This window comes from Fukomys damarensis, unplaced genomic scaffold (assembly GCF_012274545.1).
Source record: "Fukomys damarensis isolate Sample0158 unplaced genomic scaffold, DMR_v1.0_HiC HiC_scaffold_38, whole genome shotgun sequence".
Classification (NCBI taxonomy): domain Eukaryota; kingdom Metazoa; phylum Chordata; class Mammalia; order Rodentia; family Bathyergidae; genus Fukomys; species Fukomys damarensis.
The window spans coordinates 183,369-209,416 of record NW_022900950.1 but is presented as its reverse complement, the minus strand read 5'-3'; the positions used below and the strand labels follow the sequence as shown (position 1 = coordinate 209,416).

Below are 26,048 nucleotides of genomic sequence, written 5' to 3'. Positions count from 1 at the left end.
ATAAAGAGTGAGAGAATAGATTTATTCATACGAAAATGGATACATATTGAAGATATACTCCTAAGTGAAATAAATAAGTCCCACATGTGTAAATACCAAATAGTTTCCCTGGTGTGAATATTCTGCAACAATGCACAAGATTCTAATAAGATTACTGACATTTGGAAATTTGAAGAAAGGAGGTAAAGGTGTAGGGAAGGTGTGATGTGTAGGGGAAGAACAAAAAGGGAAAAGAAAAAAATGTGAGAGAATGAAAAGAGGAAAATAAAGTGTTTGTAGATGGGGAGGGGAGGAGGGGGTGAAGGGAGGGCAGAGGAAAGGGGAAAAAATGAGAATCAAGACTTGTCATGTAGAGGTACATTATCCCAACAATGAATGTAACTGTACTGTATCCCTAAAATGTACCAATAAACTCAATAAAATTAAAAAAAAAGAATATATAATTCTGTATATATTCTTGTTGGGACCAGCAGGAGTGAGAACTGCAGCCTGGTGACTACCTGTGTATGGGCATACTTTGCTTTTTCTATTTAAACACCCCTTAACAGAGCATTCATGTAATATCTTCCTTTTCAAGTGTTCTGACAATGCCCAGTTCATTTGTAGGGCAGAGATAATTACTGTGCTCTATCCTCAGTTCATTTAATGAACAAGATCAGATGTACTAACTCCTTCCATTGCTCCAGCTTTTGTCTGCTGAGAGGCACAGGAACATATCTTCTGATCTTAGTTCATCTACCACATCATTCAGCAAACAGTAGTACATGCAGTGGATGTGTACACTGAACGAATCTCTGGAATGGGCATTACCAAAGTCAGTTCTCAGCCCCCTTTTCCCCCTCCCTGTCCACATAAGTGTCAGAGCTAGAAAAAGAATGCAGACTAAATTGTTTCTCTTTTACCTGCTGACCCTCAGCTTGCTCATGGAATGTGATCAGCTACAATTCTGACAGAAACCTGAGCATGTAACCCAGAATTTTATCAATGTAAATGTATACATTTTAAAAACTGCATTGAACAAAGTCAGAACTTGAAAAGAAAGAATTAAAAAATCAACTCTAACAACCAGAGGTTTCATATATATATTAGAATCACTGTGCATTAATTGAAGGAAAAAAAACAATTTATTGAAAGAAACAACAAATATAAATGTGGTATTTTAGCTCCTAATATTGCTTTCAATATTATTTGCAGAGCAACATTTGCTTCTAATTTTAGGAGTGGCTGGACTTTGGGAATTCAAACATGGTTTGCAATTTCAGCACTTTAGTTCACAGAGGATGTCCTGACACATTTAGCTATTTTAAAAAATTTCCATATTATGCTATCCTTAGGTTTTTAAACAAACAGATATGGTAAATATGAATATCTTTTCACTTTAATGATACTTGTGGTTAAAAAGGTAAAATACCTATCATCCCCTATTTCTAATAAAATTATTGATAATTATTATTTGTTAGTCCTCATGTCAACTGCAAGGACAGCACTGTTTACCATATTTATGCTAAGCCAATCTTTACCTATCTAATGGGTAAATACCAAGGAAAAAATCTTCAAATTATAACAATGAACATTTATTCTAACTCTCCATAATATTCTAAGAAAATACAGTTCCCCAAACTAATTAACATATAGTAACACATTAACAAATGATTCCAATATTGGGAATGACTTAATTGCATTCCTTTATAAATATTTTCACTTTTAAACTAATGGAATCTCTTCATTTAAGAAATAACTTTAGAGAAGATAGGTAGAGGGAAGGAGTGGTATAGGAGAAGCTAATTCCAAATACAAATAAAATTATTACATATAAATTAATGGAAAACAGCCTTAGCTAAACCAAACAGCTCCTATATGAAAGTCTTAAAAAAAAATAAATAGGTAAGAAGGATAATTCTTTAGAAAGCCTTACATGGTTATGTATTAAAATGAAATTTAATTTCTCTTGGAATTACATATCTCTAAAAATTATATAACTAATTATTTCTAATGTCCTCTAACCCATAAATATGCATTAATTTCACAGAATAGACACAGTTGGTTATCATTCAAACAAATAATCACAGAGAATGCAAAAGATAATAATAATAATAATAATAGCATTTAAAATACAGAAAATCAGTCATCTTTCCAAAAAAGAAAAGAAAGCAAGAAAATAAACACGGAAGCCTCAGTTTCACTAGCCTGTTGTGTTTGGATAACTGCCAAGTAGCACAAATCACATTTGATATTTTTTGGTTGAGTGACAGACATTAGAATGTCCCTGAGAGTAGTGGGAAGGGAGAGAATGAACTTTTAAAAAGCAGCAAAGGAACCAGGGATTTAGCTCAGCGGTTCGGTGGCCTGCCTTCACAAGGACCCGAGTTCAATCCCCAGTACCAAAACAAAAAAAAGCAGCAAAGAACTTTCCAGGTTGTAGAATTATCAATTCTAGTTGATTATCAAAACAGTTCAATTGAGAAAAACAAGTCAGTGACACATGGAGGTAATAACCTAAAAGATAGCCCAGGGAAGATCAAGCTTGGAATTCTCTTGATGTATGCTATAAAACATCAACTTCTTACCCACAAGGAGTCAGGATACTTTCCTATACCATGACATTAAACAACACAGTGTTTTGTGTGTGTGTGTGTGTGTGTGTGTGTGTGTGTGTGTGTGTGTGGTTTTTCTTCCAAGAAAAAGCTTCCAGTCTCTGATCATTCACATCACATCATATGCTTTAGTTTAAAATAGAAATGATTGTTATAAGTCAGAAGAGAGTGGCTAAAATGTGAAGGCAGATGAAATCAGAAATTTCCCCAAATTTGGCTTAGCACATTAAAATTACTCATGGTCTATAAAGAAACTGCCAAGTTTGCTGAGGATGTGAAAGTTAATACTCTCGTGATATAAATGATCACTCTGTGGTCCATCACCACTCACCTCAAAAAGCTACAGCATCATGCCAATTTCTACCTAACCTCTTCATTTTAGAAGAGGATTTCCGAATTCTGAAACTTCCCACTCTCCAGAAGACTTCCTTACTAAAAGGTGTGTAGGTTAGTTCAGAGATTTAGCTTATACAAATGAACTTTATCTTATTCCATTCCTAAAAAGACTAAATATTGCTCCTTAACCTTAAATGCCTTCTAGCTATGAGGTGAAGTACAAGGTAAAGAAATGTTTATTACTTGATTAACCCAGTAATAAAGCCACATTTCACAAAATTCTGTTAGTCTTTGTGATAGAGCAGTTTTATATGCTCTTGTTCATAAAATTAATAATAAAGGTAAACAATTATAGAAACTAAATATATAGATATAAAAAAAGATTGTTGTTAAAAGCACAGCAACAAATAACAAGTGACCACCAAATCATTACCTCTGCTCTCTGTGTTCTGGGAAAAGCAGATGATTTTTCTATGGCATAAACATCCACCAGGTAAAGGCATGCTCCTTGCTCCCGGTCCAGAATGGCTGCAGTCTGAATTATGCCACTGTGTCGCCCAATGGTAAAGAGGCGTCCAACTGTTTTTTCTTCACAACGAACTGAAACAATGTAGTACTCCACTGGGGCATCAGATCCTCTGGGACTAGCTGCTTCTATTGATATAACATTAGTGCCAATGGGTTCCCCTTCCTTCAAAATAGTTATATATTTGGGTTGGGTAAAAACAGGTCCATCAAGGCCCTGAAGAATAATGGTCAGTTCAGTGGTTGATTTCCTCCTTTCAGGACCGAGGTCGGTTGCTGAAACTATGAGATTATAGATCAGCTGTGAAGGCACCAGAGCTGAAGCCACTCTCAAGTCACCACTATAACGATCCACAATAAAGGTATCAATGTCCCCATTGACGATCTCATATTCCACTTCTCCATTGGCCCCTTCATCTGGGTCAGCAGCCATAATTGTTGTCAGAACAGAGCCAATCACAGCTGAAGGGTCAGCTGCAAGGGCATTTTGTGATATAAACATCGGGACATTGTCATTCAGGTCTGTAACTAGAATGGTCACATTTTTCAAAGCATACCGTCTAGTTTCAATTGGCACAGCCTGATCAATGGCTTTTACAGTTAACTCAAAAAGATTAGCAAATTCCCGGTCTATCTCAGCATTAGTATATATAGTTCCTTTGACCTCATCTATGCGGAAGTGGTTGCCTCTTGGCATCTGTTGAATGATTGCATAGGACAGTTGCCCATTGATGTCTGCATCAGGGTCATGTGCAGTCACTGAAATGACAGATGTTCCAACAGGAATGTTTTCGACTATAGACTTGAAAATATCTCCAGGAGGAAAGCTAGGAGGATTGTCATTAAAGTCCCTCACGTGAATCACTACTGACATTGTAGATGAATGAGGAGGCCTTCCTTGGTCTTTTGCTGTTATGTTCAATTTGTACAAAGACTGTGTTTCAAAGTCCAACTTTTTGGCAAGAAAAATACTCCCAGTGTTTGGGCTAATGCTAAAAGTTCCATGGTTATTAGTCCCAGTAATACTGTAATGTAAATCAGCATTGTCACCTGAGTCAGAATCAGTTGCAGTAATAGAGGACACAAGTTCACCAATTCTCATGTTTTCCAAAACATCAACAAATAGTGTTGATTTAGGGAAAGAAGGACTATTGTCGTTTTCATCCAGAATATCAATATTTAGAGTACAGGTTGAATTGAGAGAGACTGTTCCTGAATCCACTGCTTGAATCACAAGGAAATAGGCAGGTGTTGCTTCATAGTCTAATTTACCAATTAGTGTTACCTGACCAGAGGTACTGTCTATAGAAAACTGTCTTTCTTCATTTCCTTTGATTACAGAATAATGAATAAGTCCATTTTTACCTTCATCAACATCTGAGGCAGATACTCTTAAAACCTGTGTCAGATTGCCTGCTGTCTCCGATATTGTAGCTTGGTAAAAGTCTTTTAAAAATTTGGGAGTATTGTCATTTATATCTTTCATGTAAATGTGTACACTGGCCTGATCCTTGAGAGGCTGAGGAAGGCCCTGATCTGTTGCTATAATGGTAAAGCTAAACACTGCAGTCCCTCTCCTTCTCATAAGAGATTCCCTGTCAAATTGATGAGTGCTTGTAATTTCCCCAGTGATGGCATGCAACTCAAAATCTGGCTGCACCATTTCAAAAGAATATCTTACTTCTCCATTTGGCCCAAAGTCTTTATCTATAGCACTTACTTTGCCCACAAATGACCCAGCTTTCTGCTCCTCTTCAAAGTAAAATGTGTAATTGGTACTATTAAAAAGAGGTCTGTTATCATTTACATCTTCTAAAATTACAGTAACATTCACAGTAGCACTAAGGGGTTCCACTGCTCTGTCAGAAGCAACAACCAGTAAAACATATCTGTCTTGAAGTTCACGGTCCAGTTCACTTTTTATATACAATTGGCCATCTGGGAATATACCAAAGGCATCCCCCGCATTTCCTTCCACAATGGTGTATGCAATTTCACCATTTGCTCCTGAATCCTTATCAGAAGCTTGCACTTTAAAGAATCGAGAATTCACAGGTTCTGACTCAGAAAGGGTGACCTCGTAAGAGAGCTGGTCAAACACTGGTGGGTTGTCATTTACATCATGGACATAAACTGTTAAGATGACACTAGAGGAGAGCTGTGGAACACCCATATCAGATGCCAAGATCTCTATCTGGTAGGAGCCAGCATGAACATCCAGGGGCCCTAGCAAACTAATATTACCATTCTTTTCATTGATAGCAAATAGGTTCTTGGGGTTTTGCTTCAGACTATAGAGTACCATGCCATTGACACCTTCATCAGGGTCTACAGCTTTGGCTTGGAAAATGCTATGACCTGCCTGCCAGTTCTCCACCACATTTACACTCTCTACTGCCTGAAGGAAATGAGGAGAGTTGTCATTCAAATCCTTAACTGTTATGTTAACCACAGTGTCTCCAGTCACTGTGCCCCCACTGGCCACTACCTTCAGCTGATAAAAGGATTGCTCTTCTCTGTCAATCACACTGGCTGTGGTAAGCTGCCCAGTGACCTGGTTAATAGCAAACATACCTTTCTGATCTCCAGTAGTAATGAGATAACTGATGTTGGAATGGAGATCCATGGTGGATGCAGACACACTACCCACTTGATATCCCAGAGCCACATTCTCAAAAACCACAAAACTGTAGGCCATCTGGCTGAATACAGGTGGGTTGTCTTGAGTGTCCAATACTGTGACGGTGACTATTGCCTGGTTGGGAGACTGTAAATTCCCACCATCAGTAGCCACTATTTGCAATTGGTAGGCTGTCTTTTCTTCTCTATCTAGAGCCATTCTTGTAGAAATAACCCCACTTTGAGCATTGATCTGAAACCGAGACCTATCCCCAGCTGATATACTGTATTTGACAGTTCCATTGGGACCCAAGTCTGGGTCAGTGGCAGACACTGTGGTGATGTAGCTACCTCCAGGCTCATTCTCCTGAATATGAGCAAAGTACTGGACTGGATAGAACACAGGGCTGTTGTCATTCGTATCCAGAAGACTCACATTTATTCGAGCCACTGATGACTGGGGAGGGATGCCCAGATCGGTTGCCTGAACCAACAGGGAATAGAAAGCTTGCTCTTCCCTGTCCAAAGAGGAGATGGTACTCAGCCTCCCAGATACAGGATCCAGTCGGAAGGACCTCTGATCACTCTCAGCCTCTTGGAGGGAGAAGCGTACTGTGCCATTGTCACCCAAGTCCCCATCAATTGCCCCAAGCACGAGTAGTTCTGTTCCTGTCGGGGCATTCTCAACTACAGACACATTATATCCTTCTGGCTGGCTGAATACGGGCTTCTCATCGTTCACATCCAGGAGAGTTACTATGAGCTGAGCATAAGAAACCTTGGGGTGAACTCCCTGGTCCCGGGCACTAATATTCAGTACAATCTCAGAAGCAAGCTCTCGGTCGAGGCCCCCAGCAGCCCCTGTGGTCACCAGGCCACTATGCTCACTGATACGGAACCATCCCAGGCCATTGCCAGAGATGATGCTGTAACGCAGATTAGCGTTGAGACCAGAGTCGCCATCAGTGGCAGATACCCCGCTCACATAGCTTCCTGGAGGCGCCTCCTCGCTCAGGTTCACTCTGTACACGTGCTGTGCAAAGACAGGAGGGTGGTCATTAATGTCATTGACGAAAATCACGAGGCTGGCCACGGAGGAGCGCGCCTGGACCTCGGCAGGGGGCGCCCCATGGTTATCTGACACCGAGACTGTCAGGTTATAGGACGGGATGCGCTCGCGGTCCAGCGCACTGGCCACTTTGATTAGGCTCAGGTTTGGCACTTTGCTTCTCTGCACTTCAAAGTGGCGCTGCTCATTGCCGCCGAGAATCTGCACAGAGATGTTCCCGTTGGCCGCAGGGGAATCTGCGTCAGTTACGGTGAGCAGAGCTACCACCGTGCCCACTTGAGCGTTTTCATCTACTGAGGCATAGCGGGAGGTGGCAGGGAAGTAACGGAACTTCACTACCGGGTCGTTGTCATTCACGTCCAAGAGCTGAATCAGCGCCTCGGCGCGCCCCATGAGGGAAGGCACGCCTCGGTCCACCGCCTGCACCGTGAGCGAGTACTGGCGCCGCGCCTCAAAGTCCAGCGGCTCTCGCACTGTGATCAGCCCCGTCTCTGGGTCCATTTGGAAGGGGGTCCCCTCGTCCTGCAGCCGATAGCGGATGTCCGCGTTGGTCCCTTCGTCTGCGTCAGCCGCTGCCACCTGGAGGACGCTGGAGCCCACAACAGCGTCCTCAGGCACCCCCGCCTGGTAGTGGGAACTACCGAAAACTGGGGGGTTGTCATTAATATCTTGCACCGTCACGTTTACCTGCAGGTAGCCCCGCCGTTTCGGCTCGCCTTTATCTTCTACCTCCACCAGGAGCTGGTAATGCGGCCTGACCTCGCGGTCCAGCCCGCCCTTGGACACGAGATGCAGGAACGCGCCCTCACCGCTTGGGTTCAGGGTGATGTCCAGGCGGAAACGGTCAGCCTCGTTGCCCCGTATGATGCGGTAGGAGCGGTGGTCTACACCGTTGGAGCCGATGTCCGAGTCGGTGGCAGTATCTAAGATGACTTGGCGCCCGCTGCTGCTGTCCTCCTTGAAAGTGACCGTGATCGAGGGGTCCGGGAAGACGGGAGCGTTGTCGTTGAGGTCCCGCACCAACACTCGCACTTCAGTAGGGTAGGTGGGCGCGCTGGAAAGGACCACCAGGTTGATCACGTCGCTGGGCAGGCGCTCGCGGTCGATGGTGGTGGTGGTGTACAGAGCTCCGGTGCTAGCGTTGATGGCAAACAAGGCGTGGCTTTCACTGAGCCGGTAGGTGAAGCCCGGGCGCGTCTGGATGGTGCCCACCAGAGTGCCGGGAGGTTGCTCTTCTAGCACTTGGAACACCTGGCGCTGCTCAGCCCCGTGGACCCAGGCCGGCCCCGGGAGCAGTGACAGGAGCCAAAAGACTCGAAAGAGCTGAAACCCGGACAGAGTATGCAGCGGGAGCCACGGGCTGCCGGGAGCCCTGTCTGCTGCCAAGTTCATGGTCCTGGCTCCCTGGATCGGTGTGATGAAGAGAACGAAGGGGTGAAGGAAACGGAATAATATTTACAAGGATCGAGTGGCGCTAACAAAAATTCAGCTGGATCTGAGACCTCTGCTGTTTCAGAGAACCTCCAGTCCAGCCAAAGTAAGTCCCGTCAGCGAAAGGCTCCAGGTAGACAGCTGGACGAGTAGTGCGAGAGAGGTGGAGTGGCCAAAAACTGCAGGGCATTCCTCTGTACCCTCTTGGAAACGGAGCTCCCAGAAAAGTTTCTCGGACCTCTTATATTTCCCCTCTCCCTTTTACTTTGTCTTTAATTCAGAGTCTAAGCATTTTCGCCCGGAGGGTTCAGAGTTGGAAGAGGGTGCTTGTATTTAAGGTACACGAAGAAGCATTACAAATAGTTTTCTCGAGAAACTTTAGAACTAACTTACCCACGGAGGAGAAATCGTGGAGGGAAAACAAAGGTGGGTAGCGACGGAAAAGCACAACTGCGCACCGGCGAGGGAGCGGTGGGGAACCCGGAGAACCGAATTCCTTTTCCAAAAGCTGAAGAGGAGGAATGTCCTCGCCTCCCCACTCGTCGAGAACGAGGCTGCAACGCCCCTCCAGCGTCCTCCAGCAGTGGCCGAGGAGGCCCGGGAGGCGGCGTCCGCGCGCAGGCACTAGGAGAGCCGCGTTCTGCCCGCTCGCCTCGAGCCCCAGCGCCGACACCCTGGAGCGCTCAGCTCCGTGCCTGTCCCTCCAGCGGCCGACACCGCCTCGGCCCCTGCTGCTGCCGCTTCCAGCAGGCGGTCCGGCACGGGCGACTGCCAGCGGTGCTCGGCATCTTTCACATCTGCCTAGGCTCCTGCCGACCCATTATTTGTACGTCCAGATCGAGCGCAGGTCCCCCTTTCTTCTCGGCCTCGCCGGGGTCAGGCAGGAGTAGCACGGGATCCCCGAGTCCCCTCCCCTCACCATACCAGGGGGATCTTCCTCCGGCGGCCCCAATCAGAAGCCCACTCTAGATCACCTCGCCCCTGTCCCCGTTATCTTTGGTTTTATTGTCCCGTGTCAGTTTCACTTTGTAATCCACAAGGCTTTTTGTTTGGGGCGAGGGGCTGATTTGTCCCTCTTTCTCCTTGCCCGTTGGCGGTGGAGACGGGGAAGTCGGCGCTGGCTTGTGACGGTGCCCTCTGCTGCTCCCGATGGCGCCTGCCAGCGCTCTCCTCGCGAGCTGGGGCTGAAGGGTGCAGCGCTGTGGAGCCGGAGCTTAACGAGCCCCTCTCCACCTCCTCCCGGTCCCTTACACTCTCCCCGCCCCTTCCCCGCTGCGAGCACACACACGCGCGCGCACGCGAGCACACACACACACACACACACACACAGAGCGTAGCCGAAACACAAATAGAGGGGGAGGGAAGACCGCGAACTGGAAAGGGACTCAGAAACTTTGCTCGCCACCCATTGATCGCAGCCCTAGAGTTCTCTCGAACTCCCCCTAGCTCCGGGTCCTGTCACCTACTGCCCCTCCCTAGCCCGAGCCCCATTGGGCTGAAGATGCTGCGGCCCCGCCTGGCGCTCCTCCCGAGGGCGCCCTCGGAGTGGCTACTCGGGATGCTGATCACCCAGCCTCCCCGAGGGCCGAGGGCGGCGGAGGGGTAGCCCGGGGCGGAGGGGACGATCCCTCTCCCCCCCCTCTCTCTCTCACACACACACACACACACACACACACACACACACACATCTTGGCGGGAGTCAGAGCAATAACAGCAAAAGGTTGCGCGGCAGCATAGATGGGGGTGGGTTCAGGTTTGCAGATAAATAACTTTCGTGGCGGTGTCTGGGGAAAGACCGTTAGGTTGTTATGCTAGTAATAACTCAGGGGTACTAGGGTCGAGAGAAATAAAAGAAAGGCGGGGGTGAGGGTCTGTTTAAGCGGGGAGGAAGGATTAAGCAAAGCCTGTCTGGGAATGCACAGCGCAGATTTGCTTTAACCGTTTCCTGCCCTTTCTCTCTCTCTCTCTCTCTCTCTCTCTCTCTCTCTCTCTCTCTCTCTCTCTCTCTCATCAAGGGAGCAAGCTGCTGCCATACATTGTGATACCGCAGAATCCGAACCAACTCCTCCCCGCTCCTCCTTGTCTACCCAGAGAGCTTTAAGAAATCCAGGGAGAGCTACCCACTAAATCCGCATCCACTAGCCCCTCTCCCACACTTTCCGGGTGATAAGGGCAGGAAGGCCTGAGCACCAACTGCTAACTTCCTGTAGGACGAGCCAGGGGAACTCAGTTTTGCTTTGTATTGTTTTCCTTCCCCCTTGGATTCCAGGTGTCAGAGCCCAAACCTTAGGGTTTCAACAGCAATAACAGTGGCAGCCCTTTGGAAAGAGGGAGATCTTTTCCTGTTGCAAAGTTTGGTATTTTGTTCCCTGCTGGAGTATTTCACCCTCGACATTTTGTAGCCAAAGCAAATCTAATAAAATTTTGCTTTCCTTTGTTCGGGGAAGTGCGTGTGCGCGCGCGAGAGTGTGTGTGTGTGTGTGTGTGTGTGTGTGTGTGTGTGTGTGTGTATGAAAATAGAATGAGTACATTGAAATTTAAACCTCATTTAACAAAAAAAAGTCTTCACATCACGTATTGCATTCAAAAGAACTCCCCTGAACAGCCACAGCTACTCTGCGATGGCCTGCATTGCTTCTTTAAAAGAAAAAAAAAACAACTAGGAATCAGGTCAGTATTTTTCCCCTTTAAGGAAACCAACTTACAAAATATGAATTTAAGCCAAACAATGCAAATAAAGGGCATATGTCATACATTTTTGTCACAGGAACCCCTCCAAACTTTAAACTTCGGCGCCCAGACAGTCCAGGCATGAGCAAATACTGCCCTCTGCTGTTCCCTGTCAGTCCTACATCCACAGGCGCCTGTCTTGCTTCAAACTAAACAAAGACTGGAAGAATCTTGTTACAGGGCTAATTCCTTCTTCTAGCCTAAGGAGAGTGGCAAAGAAAAAGATCTTTAAAACTCTCCGAGTGCCTTTCTCCGAGTGTATTTCTTAATTTAAAGTCAAGAAAACAGTTAAGAACAATAGGTCAGGTAATACATTCTTGTCCTGCAAATGCAGACTTTAACTTCAAACTGGAGAATGGTGGAAACTATCGTTCTAAAAATTACGAACAATTCTTTTACGTTAGAGCATTCACTTCTGTATATTCGTCCACTGTGATATGATGAGGGAATTAAAAACAGACAAGAAAGTGAAACTTAACCATTTCTGCGTTTTTCAGACTTGAAAACTATCAGTCTTTTTAAAAAGAGATATTTTCAGCTATTTCGCAAAAATCTTATTTGGTTCAACAAGTTCAAATTTTCATACCATTACCACTAACCAAGAAAGATCTCTAGATTAACTAAAATGGAGATGAAAATTTTCACAAATCATGGCAATTATGTGTGATACTAGGAAAATATGTGATGTTAGGAGAATATTGGTTTTGTTTGCTAATTCATAATTCACATAAGAATAAATGGGAAGAAGTCATTCAGGTACTTAGTAGAAAATCGTGGAGTTTTGTTGTTTTGCTTGTTTCGAGATCCTGTGGAATAATTGTCAGATTTCCATAGTATTAAATTTGTGTTATTTGTGAGTGATTTAATTTGGAGAAACAGGTGAAAATCATTCATTCTGTGAAATGTGGAGTTTGTGCATGTGTAATTTTTTAAATTTTAAAAGAGCATGGCAGAAGAAACATGGAAATGTGCATATGTTCAGTCCATGCAGTCACTTTTTGAACAAATCTTAAGGAGAATTATCAAAGATGACTTAGGTAATGCTGTGGATACTTAAAGAAGTAGAAGTTTTCCATGATGGCTATAAGGTAGTATGTACATTTATAAATAAAATTTACACTTAAAATTAAAATCAATGTACAATATGAGTGAAAACTTATTTTTAAATTATTACAGTAAAATAACTGCTGCTAATTCCCCTCCAAATATTTCCCCTGGTTTAAAACACATACACCACATTGCACTTTTTCTTTCTGAAGCAGGTCTGGATATCCTCTTTCATAAATGTTTTTACTCACCCTGTTGTGTCTGCCTTGATGTTTAGAATTAATCAACACATTTATCTTTCATGGTCGTTTTGGTTCACTTTGGAGAAGAGCTAGAAGTAGCAGAGTGCCAGATCCAGTGAGTTAAGTAGATGCAGACCCACTGTAAGGTTTCTGTTTGACAGAAATCGCCCTGAAAGTTTTGAAACAGCTCAGGATACCAAGGCAGCCATGAAAAGAGTCTACTGATTCTCTTTCACTTTTTATTTTTGTTTTTGGCATTGGGGATGGAACTCAGGACTTCGTGCTTGTGAGGCCAGAGGCTGAGCCACTGAGCGAAATCTCCGACCCTCCCTTTCACTTTTTTGAATTTGAGTTTAATTTACCTCTAGAAATTACACAATGGATTTTTCTCAAGGTTAAATTAATTCAATATCTTAAGAAAAAACAAGGCTTCTGTTTGAACAATATATTTTAAATACTTTCATTTACCTCCCAACTAACAACTTATCTTGGTATTGCTTTTTAATTCATTTTATTTTAATCCAGCAAAGCATCATTTTCAAAAATCATATTTTCCACATTTTTTTGCTTTAAAGTCATTTCTCTAAGCATTTTCTTCTAGACTAATCTTTTTGAAATACGTATTTGTGAACTGCCTTCAGAATGATGGCTGTTGGTATGAGCACTTTGTCTTTGTTCTTGAAAATTTCTTTCTTTGCACTTAGCTATGGCGCATGTAAGGGAGTTCATTTGAGTGCAAAATTATTTTAGATTCATTATCACATACTTTTCTGACCACACAAATGCACACAAAACGTAAAGGAAATCAAGTAGGGTATTTTAATACTCCATATTGATGGTTCAGCTCACATGAAAACTATCTCTTTGCATATCTATTAACACAATTTATTTAAATGGGCATTTGGCTTTAATTTTGCTCTCAATTTAATTCTTTTTATACATTTGATATTTATCACACTTCTCATATATTTTAATACCACTTTAACTTTAAAATTTTATTTTCTCTAAATTAATTCTAATATTTTCCAACCTGCCTTCTGAATCATAAAATTGCTCTTTAGCTGTGTCTAATATGAATCCTAACACATCCATGTACATTTCAGTTACTTTACTGAATTAATGAACCCATTTTGCTTTATTTCATAGATAATTGTGCCCTGAAAATATTTTCAAGCTTCCCTTCTACTTCTTCAGAGCATTAAATATATAGTTCTGCTGTTCTTTTACATTTGTGTCTGACATTGCTTCTAGGCCTTTTGGCTAAGATTAGGTGTAAACTCTAACATCACAAATATGTAATGGTCTTCTGTTTTGCATTGCTAGTGTCAACTTATAGCAAGATGTCTTATATACAGTTAGCTTTGTTTTAGTATGAGCTTCTTATTTTACTTGGAAAAATATCTGTTGTTATTCTTTGAGACTTAGAATAGGTGAGTTTCTTTCAGAAAATCTGAGTATACTTTTTTTAGGAGCCTTTTACCTCGTATCTCCAACCTTCATGGTTTTTTATATCTGTCATGTAAACTAAAATGGCTGCCATTTAAAATACTGTATGACTCACCAAATAATATTACCAATAACAATAAAAATAACTTTTCATTTTAATTTCTTTTGAAAGCTTATTTATTGCTATATAAAGTCTCAGTTATTGGTATATAATTTATGTTTGATGATAGCTGGATAAGGAAGCTTTAACAAATATAATACAAATCCAGATTAAATGATATTATGTGAAATACTAAGATGAGATAAAAAGAATACAACTCTTAAAAAATTAAATGTGCTAAATTTGAAACTGCCCCAGAAATATAATCTGGAGAATTGTCTTTTGGCTTCAACTTCTTAAGTATAGAGCCCTTTCCATCCTCCCAGTTCAAATGCTAAGGTAACTTAACTTTCAGTCTCAAGGAGAAAGTAGAAAGACTAAATGTATTCATTTTGAAACTGTGAACTAAAGGGTCAGGATCAGGGACATTCTGATCTAACAGAAATCTCCTGTTGGATTTTACTCCCTCAGACCAGCCTGGGCTGTTGTTCCTCTGGCCTCTTACACCAGAGGTCAGTGTAAAGGTTAATGCTCAGATTTGCCAAGTTTGGCAAAGGATTTCAGGGCTAATGCTACTCCAATGTTGAACTTATTTCTGTGAGTTTCAAGGTTTCCTGAACTTTCTATGGCAATTCCTATCATATCTGTTCTTTGATTTTTTGAAGAAAATATTGTAAAATTCAGTAATTGCAGCTGTTTTTAGTGGTAAAATAATAGTCTGACATATTACTAGAATACAAAGATCTCCACATTTTATTGATTTTACTGAAATATTTTTCTCTTTCCAGTTAGATTTTCTTCTTTGGCAAACTTTATGATTTGATGTTTATCTGTCATTATGTGTCTAGTTTTCCCGATTTGTGAATTCATTCTCAGGAATATCCAATCTACTAGTACACTAATTTTTGGTTTTTATTATTTCAACTCATTATTTTTATGCCTAAAATTAGCTTCATTTTAAAATAAATTTTTAAATTTGTTTTTATTGGCAATATCTGTCAATTAATCCGTAATCTATCTTTATCACTCTTTAGTTTTTATCTGTTAAAATCTTTGTTTCTTGTGGCCTATATTAGTTTACCTGCAAGGAGGCATTGTTTTCCTTATGTGTTTAGTTATTTTCCTTATGGATGTGTGCTTAGGTGCTTGTCAGCCGCGCTCATACTGCGAGTTGAGGAGAGACCAGAAGTCAAGCTTTAGTCTGAGTGTAGAGCAGGAGTTGGCAAACTCTTTCTGTAAAAGGCAAGAAAATAAATATGGATTTTGAGGGCTATTCATCTTCATATTAATTTGCCTTGCTCCTCTAGTATGACAAGAGGAGGTTTAGATACTATGGAAATGGTTAAGTATTGCTGTATCCCAATAAAACTTTATTTATAAAACAGGAAGTGGGAACCAATTTTATCCACAGGTAGTTATTTACTTGGCCCTGTTTTAGAGCATAGGAGATAAATCTTCTAGAGAGAACTGCAACAGAGGGTCATGTCCATTTGTTAGCTTAAATTTCAATGTGCAAAGTAAAGTATTATAAAGAAGAGATAATTCCCTGAAATTATAATACACAGCCCCTGGACTTTTTGGAGAGTGGGTTTGGTATACTTAATGCCTAAAGGCAACTAGTCAATCTAAACCTGCTTCATAAGGACGCTAATAGCCTTCTTGTTGCTACTAATTTATACAGAGAAGTGGAAAATAGTTGCCTTAAAATAACACAGGGTAGTGGTAACGCTATTTTTTCTTACATGGTATTCTTTCTGGCCATTTACAGAAACTTCCTGGCTTTTATTATTTAGTGACTAGCATTAGTTTTCTTTTTCCATTCTCTCTCTCTCTCCCTACCTCTCCCTTTCCCTCCCTCCCTCCCTCACTTTCTCATGTGTTTGTGTATGTGTGTATGTTTGTAGGGATGTATAGATATACATATATTTTTCTTTTCTGACTGTTTAATTTCCAAAGGTTGTGAAGAGTCATCAGTGTATGTAGATAAATCTAAAACTACATAATGGAAACTAGAATCATATTTTTTTAACATTACACTTATGGGAGAAACAAAATGAAGGGTTTGCTTTAAAATTCTTCATAATATAGTACATGTGAGTATGTGAGCAAACCCACTGGAATGGAAATTGCTTATGCTAAATGTGAAACAAGGTTTCTGAATATTGTGGCATTTGCCTCAAACTAGTAATTATCTACCATAATTTGGAGAAACTTCTCAGTTCAACGACTGCTTGTGACAATCTACTATTTTGTTGAAATATATATCAAGAGCTGGTTATATTTGTCTTTATTAGATATAGGTATTCTACTTACCTCCCACTAAAAAACTAATATGGATGATGTAAAAGACTACATGTTTTCTATCAAAAACATTAACATGAAGTCAGCATTGAATTTCATGCTAGTGTTTAGAGAGGCCAAGCATAATGGATGACTAATTTATATGCCATATGTGTATTTGCCATGACAAAGGAGTAGTAATGCTAGTCTGGAGTCCTTACTTATACATATGAAAAATTTTGAAAATGTAAACATTTCTATACTGTACTGTCATGGTTTATATTTAGATGACCCCAAGAGCTTCAGGCACTGCTTACTGGGAATTTTGTTAAGATGATTGGATTGTGGAGGCTTATAAAAGACTTGTTGGGAGATGAGATCTTCAGGGAAGAGACAGGTCATTATAGGCAGGCATGGCCTGGACAATTCTATTGCCTTTCTTGGCTCTTCTGATCTCTTTCTCCTTCCCAGACACCATACTATGGCATTTCCTCAGTCATGTCATCTTACCTTGGAGCCAGCTAACTATGCACTGAAAACTCTACAGCTGTGAGATAAATAAATCTTTCCTCATTTAAATTGTGGGTTTTGGATATTATATCCCAGAGATAAGAAAAGTCTAAAATAGAGTTTTGGAACCATAAAAGTAGGGTTGTTGTCATGATGCTACCTAACCATGTGATTCAGAAGCCTTTGGGACTCATTTGCAGGAGGAGTTTGTAAAGCCTTGGAAATAGCTGGAGAAGCAGCCCTAGAATGATGTAAAACAAGTTTGCTGGGAGATTCTAGTCACAGCTCCAAAGACCAAAATGCTAATTTAAAATAAAAAAGCAGATGGAAAAGACCAGGCTCAGAGGTTTCAATTGGATAGAGACTCCATTGGCTGTTGGAACCAAGTAATGTGTTTTATGCACTGACAAAAAAATTTGCTTACGTTTTGCTCATATCCCAAAACTTTATGGGAGCCTGAGATTAACAGAAGCAGACTAATTAATCTGGCAGAGCAAATTTCAAGGCAGTCTAATGTTGAGACTGTGACATTGGTACTGTTGGGGGCTTTTAGCAGCCTCTATATGAAGAATCAAAAGCAATGATGCAACTAAATGATTTTAAAAGTTTTAAATTTAGCCAGAAAGAAGTTCAGGTAAAACTGAGGCCACCAAAGTTGAAACAGAGGACAGCTTGTTTGCTGAAAAGATAGCATTAAAAAAACAACAACAAAAAAACTAGTACTTTACAGCAGGAAAAAATAGCATAAGAGGTCCCAGAAAACAAGATCCCTTCCTTTGAAGTCTCAAGTGTACAAAGCTGAAATACTTTGTTTTGAGAAGATACCTTCAGGGCATGCTGTTGGAGATGGGTAACCTAGAGAACTGATTTCCCGCAATTCATTTTACTTTCCTTAACTGTACAGGCACTATAACCACCAGCAAGATGTGGAAAGATTTGGATACTGCTCCAGCTGTTGGCAGACTGCTTATTTGCATGGTGCTGGTTTTATTCACATGGAGAATGTAAGAGCTGTGGCATCAGGGAGGCTTCCACACACATTTTAGAAGAAGGCCTGGGAAGCCATACAGTCTAAATCTGAGAGGGCAATGTGTGGAGCTATGTGAATGAAAACAAAAGTGCAAGGGAGACCCCATGAAGTTAGAAAAGCCAGGAGGGTGGAATGTCTGGAAAAAAAAAACAAAAAAACAATGAGTGAGTAAAGCCAGGCCGAGAGAGAGACCGTGAGAAATACAAAACTAAAAACTGGCGCTGCAGTAAGGTGGGGTTTCCCAAGCAGTTTGAAGTTCAGATCTCACCACAGTTGCCTTGGATGCTGGACTTGCAGCTACAGGATCTAAAGTTTACCCTGCTGAGTTTTGGTCTTCTTGGGCTTCATTCTTTTCTGTCCACCCTCCACTGCCATTCTTCCCTTTTGGAATGGGAATATTGGCCCTGTGCCAATATATGTAGGCAGTGTTTAACTTTCTGAGCTTTACAGGGGCTCACAGCTGAGAGTTTGTCTTAAATCCCAAAGGAGACTGGATTTGGAATTTTAACAGCAGCTGAAACTGTTAGGACTTTGACAATCCTTAGATATGGACTAAATATGTTTTGCATTAAGGGATGTGCAAGAGTCTTTTGAGGGCAGAATATTACAGTTTATACCCAGATGTCCCTACAAAGCCTCATGCACTGATAGGTGGGGCTTTTGGAGGTGACTGGATCATGAGGTTATTGGTCCACTGATGCATTTTACCTGACTTTTGGTTAGGAGAGGGACTCTAGTCAGAAGAGTTGGGTTACTGAAGCTATAACATGCAAGGATTTCTCTCTTCCTTGCTCCTCCACTTCTTTTTGCATCCCGATCCCCATGCCTTGTGCAGCTCTCTTCCACCATACAACTCTGCCAGGCCATCCTGCTGTGAGCCAGTTGACTATAAACTGAAAAATGAGCCAAAATAATCCCCCCCTTCTTAAATTGGGAGTGTTGAGTATAGTGTCAGTAAGGAGAAAGTGACTAAGACATGTACCTTTCCTCGATTGGGGAATTCTACAAGAAGGGTTAATGCCAAGAACGTACATAACTATTATCCACAGTTTATCAGACTTTCTTATTTCTTAGTATATTTGAGATATTTAGTTATAGACCATTATAAGACTATTTTTATGTTGTCATTTAGCAAGCATTCCACTGTCATCATAGTAATTTGATATAAATATTTTATGGCTGAATAATATTTAATCATATGAATGAATACACCAAAATTATTTTTTCATTAATGCTGACTTTCAGGGTGTTTCTAGTTTATTTTGCTATTATAAGTAATGCTTTAATAATAAATATTCGTATATTCAACAAATGTTGGACAATAGCTAAGTGTCATGTGCTTTGAAAGTTACAGCTGATACAGTGGTGAATAAAACACAAAACTGTTAAATCAAATTACACAAACTTGAAAAATAATGTAACTATTCAATGAATTTTATTGCTAAATTTCTTTCCTGAAATAATGTACCAAGTTATAATTGAAAGTGAATGATATCGGAGTTCTTCTTTCAACAAAAAAAAAGAAATAGACTAATTTGACTGTGGCATGTCTGAATTCTGAACTAATGCTGATAAAAGAGATGTTTTTCCTTAATAAACACCTCTACTATAATTATATATATTTACATATTGTATAAATGTGTATTGTGTAAATATATTACATAATTATAAATAAATGTCCTATATATTTTTGTTTTTTAATAAATTATTCCTATTTTTATCAATTTAATCAATCAAGGTGTTGGAATACAGTTTTGGTGATTGCTGTTATTGATATGAATTCTATCTGGACACCTACCTGTCTTTTAAATTCATAATTTGTTCCTATACTCAGAGAAAAAGTGTTTTGCGACTGTTTATCCTCATACTTCATTTTAATTATGTTGTAGCATTTGATATGACACCTTAGGAAACAGGGAAATCAATACTGAATGTTATTTTTTGCATGTGTAACATGATGCTTGGGATTCAGATAGTATTTAATAAATGTTTACTCAATTCTATTGCATACAAAGTAGTTAAATTTTTTAAAAATAGTAATAGATGACTTGAACGACCTTGTTTAAAAGTATTTTCTGATAAAATGTAAAGATGTTAGTATACACCAATGGTTCCAGAGGGCTCAGAGAGGACTAAAACCCAACTGTTGGGTGTTGTGACTTGACATTCACCTTCTTTTTAGGCTTTGTCACCTACTTCTAATGTGCATTTCTAGAATTTTTCCAGATACACTCTCATTCATAGTTTCCAAGCAATTTTCTTCTACTTACATGCACTCCACGGAATTTGCTCAGATGAGCAATGCCACAGCCTGCCTTCCTTTCACTTTAGCTGTTTTTCGACCAAGCGGGAGAGCCATGGACATGTCTTCACTGGTCCCCCAGTGTCCAGTTTGCAATGCTGAGAAGGAATAGTCATGCCATTTGCAGATGCAGTAAATTTTGATCCCTGGATCATAGTTACTTTTGACTTATTCTAGTGGTGCCCCCAAGTTTTCTGCCTTGCTGGTTGTGGCAGAAGTCACATTACTGGTGGTGGGACATAACTTTGAAACTGCCTTGTTTCCCATAACATGCTTTTGGAAGGGGCAAAACTGACTTCTAGTTCTTACAGCAGAACCTTATCTAGTATAATCATAGGTGAGAAAATATTTCATTTTAATTTCTTTTTCAAATAAATGAGAAATTCTATAGCTGATACTACAATGTCTTCTTCTCCTCTCTAATAGAGTGATCCCAGAGGATGGTCCTACATGAAAAGCATACTTAATTCATCAAAATTTGATCAATATGATTAAGATCTGATTGAACAAAACATTCATTCTCTTTAATGAAGAACATTAGTATCCATATGTTAAAAGACAAAGGAAAATAGCAAAGGCTCTAAGTATTGCTTAATCATTTTTCTGAAATTTTATGTTTCTGAAAGCCCTTATTAAAAGAAAGAGCGCATTATCTGTACTACTCAGTTGGAATATTCCAGATGTTTCTAGTCTTTATAAACATATCACAACATCTTAATTCTTTGTTTATTTGAATTGCTCCTTAGTCATGTCTCTTTTTCATTCCATTCTTAATCACTGAATCTGTGATTAAAAATGGCAAACATGTGTTTTGAGAAGAAACTAAGCTATGATTTTACTTGTGGGTAGTAATTTCTGAATGGCAGAATATATTAACCCATTCCTTTCTTCCCTTCTTGTGAACTCATACCAAAACACAAAGAGGTAATAAATACAAAATAAGCTCAGCATAGACAAACAAACCACTTTACAGTTAAAATAGTTATGTATAATTATACTATAGAGAAACTAATGCAAGTAATAGTTCAATATTTGGAAAAAATATTAAGCTAAAATACTATAAGGCATAGGACAAAATGGCTGATTTGAGATGCCCAGTGTCCACCTCCTGTTCCACAAGGAAAAGGCAAAGTAACAGGTGTACAGCTGCATTTTGCAGTGCGTGACTATGACAGAACACTGAAATCAACAAAAGAAAAGAGTGGAATATTGTAAGATACAGGGGGCTGGGACAAAATCATAGTAAGAAAAAAATTATGAAACCAGCATTTACTACCCCAGCTCCACAGTAGGTGAAGGAGGAATCTCCTCTTTATAAAGAAAAAGGTGAAAGATAGAGTCCCAGCAAAGAGCATCATGTGAATGCTTGCAATCCTAGCTGCTGGGGAGTTTTGCAATCCTCATAGGCTTGCAGTCCATTTAAATATGTAATCTGAAATCTGCACCAGTAGCTTTTCTTTGAAATAGAATCTCAAATCATCTCCTACTGAACCACAAAGGGTGTTGTAGTCAGGAACCATCTTGAGAAGTGAAGTATGGCCGCCTGAATCTGGAATGCTCAGATGGTCAGAAGTCCCTGCATATTCCCACTTCAGGAACCCCAGAAGATATTCCACTACACAGCAAGGCACAGATGCCTTATGAATCCAACTTGCACCACCAGTCTGAATTTGATCCAAGTTCACTGGGTGCTCTGCACTAACCCATGGTCTGACCAGCCCAAGTGGAATCATAGCATTCCAGGCCTGGTGGCAGATGCCCATACAGTTGCTGTCATTCATTTCTCCTGTGCCATGATCAGGCATCTGTTCCTGACAGGATGGGGAGGGAAAATGATGCTTCCTATTACTACCAGGGACATACAGAATGGAATATGAGTAATGTTGTGGCTTTGATTTTTCCTCCTCTAAAGGCAACTAGAAAGGCAGAATGCATTTGCCCATATTGGGCCAACATCCTTCTCTGGGCATTTACTACCACTGAAGCAGCAGAGAGGAACATCAGGGTTCCTATTACTGCCCCACCTTCATGATTTCTGTTACTCCCTTGCATTGCACTATGCCATTTGCTACAAGCAGAACTAGAAAGGATCACTGTAATGTCCACTGCTAATCTACCTACACAAGCATGCTGAGAGTGCCTTCAGCAACTCTGCGTCTAGCCATGACTGTATTCCCAAAAGTGCATGGCTGGAGGGCCAGCTGCAACTCTGTTCTTCTATGGCTTAGATCCCACTTCCTAGTACTACCACCAAAGCAGTAGAAAAGAACACCACAGTTCCTGCTGCTACCCCACCTATATGGTTTCTGCCACTGACCATTCTGTCATATAGTAGGACCCTGAATGAACACCATGGAAAGGGGTCTGTGATTTCTGCTACTACCTGTCCCTGTGCAGTGTTTGGCCTTGAAATACTGTCTGATCAGAAGGCAAGTACTTCAGACCACTCACTACTATTGGGGCCACTAATGCCAGAGGTCTTTTTGAGTAGCAGAGTAACTTTGCAGTGAGGATTCCACAGTCATGTTACCTACCCCACATCTGTATGAACTGCTACAGGGTCCTCACTCTTACATGACTCATGGAGACAATAGGTCTCTCCAACTGTGACATGGTATGCAATATGTCCAAACTCATGGCCAAAGAAGCTATAAGAAGACTACACTACAGTTCCCTGCTAGAATCAAACCAACACTCTATGAAAAACTGACACCCTAGGATATAACTTTAGGAGAATACATCTTTCTAAAATGGTGGCACACAGAAGTGGAAGAAATATCTGATCCACCAGAAGTACACATCTCAATATATGAGGACATTTTCAGGAAAAGTGTAATATTATACCTTTAAAAAATAAATTCTAGGAACAGATTATAAAGACATTAAAATGGATATAATTCCTGACAAAGACTTTTGAAAGATGATTACTTAAAAAACAAAACAAAACTGGAAAACATAATGGAATACAATGTGTGTGGTGACACATGCCTGTAATCCCAGCACTGGGGAGTCTGAGGCAGGAGGATCATTTTGAGTTTGAGGCCAGCCTGGGCTACAAAGCGAATTCAAGGCCAGCCTGTACTTCACAGTGAAACCCTGTCTTGAACAAATAAACAAACAAACAAAAGGAAATCTAAGGTAATACAGATAAACAGTTAAATTAAATTATGAAAAAAATTCAAGACAGAATGAGAAATTCATCAGACATATAAACTGTGAGGAAATAATGAAACACAAATCTTGAAAGTTAAGAAATTAATGTTATTTAAAAAATCCACTGGCAGACTCAACAAGAAGCTAGATCAAATTATCTTTACTCGAAGAATATCTGAACATAAAATGAATCTTTTCAAATATCCTCTTCAGCCAAAAGAAAGAAAGAGGAAGCAAGAAAAAAGAAAGAATAGAGATTGGTCAAAATCTTTGCGACATCATTAAATGAGCAAATCTCTGCATTTTGGAATACCTGCAAATGAAGAGAAAGTGGTTAAGTACTAAGGACATAGAAAATATACTCAAGGTAACAACAGAGAATTTTCTTAATCATGGGAAAGGTGAACACATCCATATATAAAAGGCTTCTAAGACCCACCTCAAACAACATGACCAGAAAAGATCTCCATCACAACATGTTGCACTCAAACCATTAAGACCAAAACAAAAATTTTAAATGTGTGAAAGAAAAGCAAGAAGCCACATGTAAGGATAATCTCATTGGACTATCAGCAAATTTACTACACACAGTCATATCCCTCAGAAATGAAGGGAAAATAAAGAATTCTAAGAAAAGCAAGAACAGGAGGAATTCATGATCACAGCTCAAGCCTTACAAAATAAGTTTAAGGAAGTCCTATATCCAGAATTGACAATGTATCCAAAAGCATACCTTAGTACAACTGTCTTGCATATTTTATATGTTTTTTGGCCTATTAGTCTGGTTTTCAATCTGCATATATGAAAATTAACTTTATATGGTATATAAGGTAAATAAGTGAATCCAATGCTGGAAAAATAAAAGGGGAATCAGAGGAAGGAGTGAAGAAGGGTATTGAATTGTGTTATGTACATACACCAACCCCCTACAATGAATGTAATCACTGTGTACTGAAAAATGTGCTAATAAAGTAAAAAAAGAGAAGAAAAAATGCTCAAAGAAAAAGCAATGACTTTTCAAAACTTTAAAGAGTAATTGTAAAATCCATGGAAGAGCAAAATATCCTGAACAGCCAAAAGAGCAAACCTGGAGGAATCATAATACCTGGCTTCAAAACATAGTACTGAGCTATAATAACCAAAACAGCATGATACTGACATACAAAAAAGATAGATAGACTATTCTGGGGGAGAAAATCATGCCTCCTGAGTAAACTGACTCTTGGAAGAGAGGCAAAAAACATACACTAGAGAGAGGATACTCTTCCAAAAATGGTTCTAGAAAATCTAGAAATCCACATACAGAACATTCAAATCTTACTTTTGTCTCTCACATTGTAACAAAATCAACTCAAAATAGGCCAAAAATCTAAATATGTGAACAAAAATTGAAAATACAAGAAGAAAATATATAGGCAACACTTTGGCGACATTGGTTCAGGCAATGCTTTTCTAGATAGGGAAACAAATGAAAGGGAAACAAACAAAAATTGACAAATGGGATAACATCAAACTGAAAATTTTCTTCACAGCAAAGGATATAATCTATAGAATAAAAAGAATGGACAGAATGGAAGAAAATATTTGCCAACAGTTAATATTCAGAATATATAAAGATGTACAAAAATATAAAAAATAAAAATAGTGATCCAATTAAAAATAGGCAAATGATCTTTATAGACACTTCTCAAAAGAAGAAATACAAATAGCTAAAATATATATATGAAAAAATGTTCACTTTAGTTAGAACAGCTACTATAAAAAACACAAATAACAAATGCTAATTAAGATGTAGAGAAAAATACTCATAAACTGGTGGGAACACATATACTGCTGGTGTGGCCATTATGGAAAACAATATAGAATTTTCCCAAATAACAAAAAGAAAATGCCTCTAACTGACATCTAATTATCCCATTATGTCTGTGTATACTATATATTCAAAGGAAATGAAATCAGCAAAACAAGGAGATTCTTTATGCCCATGTTTATTGCAGCATTATTTTCAATAGTTAAGATATGGAGTCAGCCTAGCTATGTGCCCATTGACAGATAAACAGAAGGAAATGTGGTACATACACAATGGTGTATTATTCAACCAAGGCTTCAGCTATAAAGAAGAAGGAAACCTTGTTACTTGTAGAAATGTGGATGGAACTTGAGCACATTATGTCAGCTGAAGTAAGCTAGATGATTTCTCAATCTTATATGAAATAAACGCATTGTGCATTGCAGGTATACTAATATACAAATAAAAATGTAAAGTAAACTTTCAAAAACAATGAGAATGGTTGAAAAATAAAACCAAGATTTGTCATGTAAAGGTGCAAGATCCCGTTGATAAATGTAATTATACTGAATATAAAAAATGTACCAGAAAAAAAAAATATATATATATGTGAAAGGAATTAAAAGAAATGCCATACATCGCTACATTCGTGAATTTAGCAATTTAAATAAAATTGACACTCTGAAAATACAAATTACTGGAGTTTATAAGGAGAAAAACATTAATTTAAATAGGCCCATATCTATTCAGCGATAGACTTAATAATTAGTAATTTCCCCAAAAGAAAACAACATAGTGAGGTAAAATTCCTAGTGAATTTTACCAAACATTTAAGGAATAAACAA

At 39.7% G+C, this 26,048-nt stretch overlaps 1 protein-coding gene across 1 annotated transcript in view; it reads right to left on the bottom strand.

Annotated features, from left to right (window-relative positions):
* Positions 1-9,377, bottom strand: part of Fat4 (FAT atypical cadherin 4) — a 165,916-nt gene extending 156,539 nt beyond the window's left edge. The window contains exon 1 of the mRNA XM_010618846.2: positions 3,364-9,377. Coding sequence (XP_010617148.1) covers positions 3,364-8,535 — 5,172 coding nt within the window. The 5' untranslated portion in view covers positions 8,536-9,377. The remainder of the gene's footprint in view (positions 1-3,363) is intronic.
* Positions 9,378-26,048: the final 16,671 nt, after the last annotated feature.